Here is a 5,234-nt window from a genome sequence, read left to right as displayed (position 1 = left end):
GCAGTGGCCTTTTCTTGAAGTTTGACTCTCATGGGGGGGGGGGAAGGAGGAAGGTAGAAGAGGGTGATTGGCCCCATCCATCTAGGGACCTTCAGGGACAGCCCTGGGTAAGCAGAGCTTGGGGCTTCAGTGATGGCAAACATGATATTTGCTGCAGAGTGTTACAGAACAGTGGCTGAGGGGAGTTGGATGTGTGCGTGAAGGGACTCTTGCCCAGATTTAGGGGAGGGAAAGTAGAAGCCTTTTAGGGGAGCAAGGAGATTTTGGGGAGAAAATCCCAGCAGTCAGCAGATGGAGGCTGGAGGAGGTCTCAGCAAAGTAGGGGTGAGGGAGGAGTGGGGAGGTGCGGGTGGGGAGTCCGCAGGGAGGTGGGGATGAGGGGAGCCACAGAGAGCTCATGGTGGCAAGGGGGGAGTCGTTAAACAGAATCTAGTGCTGATGAGGAAATTACACTTGTTTCATTAGCGATGGGGAAGGAGATAGCTCAGTTCCTCTTGGTCACAGTTGAGCTCAGAAGCTCATTATCCTGCTGCACGCATGCTTTCCCTCCTCGTCAATAAACAGGCTTTCCAGTGGCTGCATCCCCCACCCCCACCCCAGCTCCCTCTCAGAGAGGGGCCCCTTCTCCTCTACTTAACCCGCGGTTAGGGATCACTGTAAACAGTCTGGGGTCATCACACAGGAGAAAGGGCGAGGGGGAAACCCGGAGGCCTGGCCTTTCTCCCGCGGAGGGAGGGAAGCAGCTTCCGACGGCTCTCAGCCCACGGGCCCTCCGCTCGCCGCTCTCGCACCAGCGGGCAGTCCACCTGCCTCCCGCTCCCTCCATCCCCTGCTGTACCGCCAGTTTATAGAACCACTCGAGGGAAAGGGGGGTTCCCAGTAGAGCCCCACACCTTGTATTGCCACCGCGCTGTGATGCCACTCTGAGGACTTTCTGGGACAGTGTCACCAGACCAACCCCCCTGCTTCCACCGCATGGAGCTGTGACTCCTTGAAGCAGAGTGTTCACTATAAAGGCCCTCGGTCCCCATCGCAGCGGGGTGGGCGCGCCTGGACAAACCCTTCCGGGTGGCACCGGCTCACAAGTGTCTGATGTGTTAGGCGCGGGGGTGCTTCCCACTTCCGCCCCTGACTCTTCCCACGCAAACTGCGGGACTGCCCAGCCTCCGCGCGGCCAGCACTCTAGTGAAAGCCATGACCCTGCCCGCGACACCTGCACCTCAGACTCGGAGCGGGGCGGAGAATCGGCCGGCGGGGCTCGTGGGGTCCGCTCCGGTGTGCGCGTGTCTGATCCCCACTCCCCCTCCCTCCCGCAGGGAGCGAGTTCTCCGGCAACCCGTACAGCCACCCCCAGTACACGGCCTACAACGAGGCTTGGAGATTCAGCAACCCCGCCTTACTAAGTGAGTACGCCACCTGGCTGGCCGGCGGCTCAGCGCGTCCGCCCGCCCGCCCGCGGTCCCTTCCTCCCTCACTCACTCCAGCCCTCCAGCTCCGCGGTGGAGCTTTCGGACACGAGTCTCACTCCCGCGACCCGACCTCTGGGTGCCCAGCCGGGACATAGAACATACCATTTAGTGCAGCACTGAGACCCAGAGACCCCTTGAGTACACTCACGTCTCCCTCCCTTCTCCTCCCTTCCCTTCCCTCTTTTCCCCTCCCCTCTACCCGGTCGCTAGAGTCTCCGCTCCACTTTCACTGTTGGACCCTCCTCCCCCACTCAGGGCTCGCGGCCCGGAGTCATTGATCCCGTCCCTCTCCAGCCGCGTGAAGGCAGCTCTTCTCCGGGCAACTGGCCCCACGGCCCAGCCATGGTGTCCCCGCCCGGATCCCGCTGGACCCCAGCCCGGGGAGGTCTTTACTTTGCTTTTCTTTCCTTTTTTGTTCTCCTGTTTGTCCTCTCACCCAGCCCATTCTTCTCCTGTGTTAACTTCCAGGTTCCCCTTATTATTATAGTGCCGCCCCCCGGGGCTCCGCCCCTGCCGCTGCTGCCGCTGCCTATGACCGCCACTAGTTACCGCGGGGACCACATCAAGCTTCAGGCCGACAGCTTCGGCCTCCACATCGTCCCCGTCTGACCGCCCACCCCGGAGGGAGGGAGGACCGACGCGACGCGATGCCTCCCGGCCACCACCCTAGCCCTACCCATGTCCCAGGACCCCCACATCCCTTCACATCACCCCGTCAAAGGCCGGACAGGACGGGTGGAGCCGCGGGCGGGACCCTCAGGCCCGGGCCCGCAGCCCCCAACCCCGCCCACCGCCCCTCCCCGCCTGCCTGGACTGTGCGGCGGTACTCGGCCTCCCTCGACTGGCCTCGAAGCCGGCCTGCCTCCCAGCAGACTCGCGCCTGGCCCGCGGGGGCGCACGCCCCAAACATTTCTGTGACACACAATCAGCGCGGACTGCAGAGCAGCCCAGCTCGGGAGCAAGCCAGCATCGGCCGCTAGGGCACCAGGAGCTTCGCCGGAAGGGCAGGGCAAAGGAAATTAAGAACAAAATGACATTTTGCAGGAGGAAGAGCCCCTTGTCGAACCCTTTGGCAAAATGCCCTACCCCTTGCAGCCAGCCGTTCTGCCCCCGCCTTCTGGGTGTGCCCTGCCTAAGAAGGCCAAATGGGTGCACACGGGTTGGGCTCTAGGAACCGGCTTTGAGGGCAACAGGCCTTTCCAAGGTTGGGACACAAGGAGAGCCGGCCCCAGCAGCCCGCACCTGCCAAACCCAACGTCTGGCTCTTACCTGCTCCGCCTGGACTGCCTAGTTTCCCAGGGCCCAGCCACCTCCTACCATCTGACCCGACTCTCAGTCCTGCCTTGCCCTTACCTCAGCGTCTCTTCCACCTGCTGGCCTCCCAGATTCCCCTCCTGCCCCTTCTTTGCCCATCCCAAGACGCCCTGCACTCCTCCCTCCCTAACTCGCCGCCCCATCCGACGCTCTCCCGGGCCGTGGCAGAATCAGTTTCCGAAGGCCGCGAACACTAGTCATCCCCAACCAGTTACTTGACGCCCCCCTCCCCCGACACAGACTCTCTCGATCTGCCAGTGGTGGGAGTCGCTTCTGAGCTGGCGTTGAGCTGCCGCAGGTTGGAAGCGGGAGGCTACCCACTCCTCACCACCACCTCCCAGCCTCCTCCTCCGGCAGGAACTGAACAGAACCACAAAAAGTCTACATTTATTTAATATGATGGTCTTTGCAAAAAGGAACAAAACACAAAAATCCCACAGGCTGCTGCTTTGTAGAAAGACGGTGTGTGTGGTGTGAAGGCGAACCCCTGTGTATATAACCCCTCCCCCTCCGCCCGGTCCCGCCCCGCCCTATAGAGTCCCGGTCGCCCGCCAGCCTTGCCTGTAGATACGCCCTGCTGTCTGTGCTGTCAGAGTCGCCGCTCGCTGGGGGGGAGGGAGGGTCACAGCTACACGCCCACTAAAGCACAGCACGTCCTGGGGGAGGGGGGCATTTTTTATGTTACTAAAAAATTACGAAAGAAATCTCTATGCAAAATGACGAACATGGTCCTGTGGACTCCTCTCGCCTATTTTGTTAGCTAATTCTCTGTAATTCCGCGTTTTCGCTTTTTCCTCCTGGCATCTCTCCGCTCTCTTCATCTCCCCTGTCTGCTTCTTTCGCCCTCTGTCTCTGTCTCTCTCCGTCTCTGTCTCTTTTGTCTTTCTGTCTCTGCTGCTTCCTCGGCCTCTCTCCCCAACCCTGCCTGGCCGCCCTGTGGGCAGCCCTGTCCTCGCAGGCTACATCAGAGGCGGCAGCTCTAGCCCCCTGGGCTCGCTCCCTCGAGGCCGTGCCCCGCGCGTGCTGGGCGGCCGGGCCGCCCTGTCCCGCCCCGTAGTTGCTCTCTCGGTAGCGGCGATGCGCCCTGCATGTCTCCTCACCCGTGGATCGTGACGACTCGAAATAACAGAAACAAAGTCAATAAAAGTGAAAATAAATAAATAAATAAAAATCCTTGAACAAATCCGAAAAGGCTTGTAGTCCTCACCCAGATCTCTCTCCCCTTGGAGCCTTTTTATTTAAAAAGGAAAAGGAGAAAAGAGAATAGTTTAAGTGAACTGCCAGCGCTCAGTCAGGCTCCAGTGGCCGGAGCTGGGCTGCGAGGGCACCGAGGTCTGAACTCCGAGGCTCGGCCCATCCTGGTCCCTTGGGGCTGGCCGGGTAGAGGCCTGGACTCAGACCCAAGCCTAACCTTGGAAAGGTCCCCTGACGGTTCTGGTCTCCTTGGCCACTTTCAGTGTGTCAGTTCGTTTTGATTCGTTTTCTTTTTCTTTTTGTGCACATAATAAATAAATAAATAAATAATAATAAATAATAATAAATAAATAAAATTTTGTATGTCACTCCCCACGGCTCCAGGTTTGTCTCTCCCTGTCTCTGGGGTGGGTCTCCCTTCACACTGGTCATCCCCAATAATCCCCTCGATGATCTTCTCAACTGCACTCCCACTGTGACCCCCTCCAACTCCGTTGCTGGACACCCTTGGCCGCTGAAGGCAAAGGCAGAGACCAGCCTGCCCAATCAGTAGCCTCTTTTCTCTAGGCACCCCTGCCCTCAGGGCAAGCAGTTCTGACTTTCTGAACTTCAGAATAACTCAGAGTAATTCATCTATACCAGGCCAACTCTGCTGTCCTGGCACTCTACCTGCACCCATATTTAGGGTGCAGCAGGCTAGCAGGGTGCAGCTGGATGTCCCACACACTCTCCACGTGCCTGCAGGGGTGGGAGCGTAGAGGTTGCTGTCCTATTTCCTCCCTCCGCTCGCTCACTTGCACGCAACTTTATCCCCAGAGTAGGCAATGAGACCGGGGAGACCTGCAGACGCTTCCACAAATTTCTTACCTCTGAATTTACTTCTGGGCCTGAGAGTGCCAGACCTGAGGAAACGCAGGGAGCCAGCTCATGATACTTTGCCTGCCCCCTGTGTATTGTGGAGTCTCAGACCTTGGCGAGCAGCAGCTGGGACTGGTGGCCTCGGTACTGTGCTCTAGCAGTCTGTTGGCTGGTCTCAGTGGTTGGGTGACTCCACGCGAATGGATTTCTGTTTGTCTTTGTGGGTCTCTATGTCGCCGGGTGTGTCTCAGAGAGAGATAATAGAACTGTTTGTCTTTTTTAGACATCTTTCTTCTTGTGCCCAGGAGTCCAGCAAAGGATCTATGGGTCTGTTGCTGTGTCTCTGTTCCAGTTTGGAGGAGGGATATGGTGACTGTCCAGGATTGTCCTGTTGCATCA

General features: G+C 58.8%; 1 protein-coding gene across 5 annotated transcripts in view; it reads left to right on the top strand.

The window, feature by feature from the left end:
• PAX2 (paired box 2) overlaps positions 1-4,345 on the top strand; it is a 92,793-nt gene extending 88,448 nt beyond the window's left edge. For 2 of the 5 annotated variants that reach the window (XM_003787259.1, XM_003787257.1), the window contains 2 exons: positions 1,317-1,403; positions 1,957-4,345. In XM_003787259.1, the coding sequence (XP_003787307.1) occupies positions 1,317-1,403; positions 1,957-2,078 (209 nt within the window). In that variant the 3' untranslated portion in view covers positions 2,079-4,345. Of the gene's footprint in view, positions 1-1,316; positions 1,404-1,937 lie in introns of all 5 variants that reach the window. The other 3 variants (XM_012803567.1, XM_003787255.2, XM_003787258.1) reach the window with 2 other exon arrangements.
• The last annotated feature ends 889 nt before the right edge of the window (positions 4,346-5,234 follow it).

The sequence above is a fragment of the Otolemur garnettii genome, unplaced genomic scaffold (genome assembly GCF_000181295.1).
Source record: "Otolemur garnettii isolate 467f Iridium unplaced genomic scaffold, OtoGar3 scaffold00021, whole genome shotgun sequence".
Classification (NCBI taxonomy): domain Eukaryota; kingdom Metazoa; phylum Chordata; class Mammalia; order Primates; family Galagidae; genus Otolemur; species Otolemur garnettii.
The sequence above is the reverse complement of the archived record's forward strand: the minus strand, read 5'-3'. Positions and strand labels throughout refer to the sequence as shown.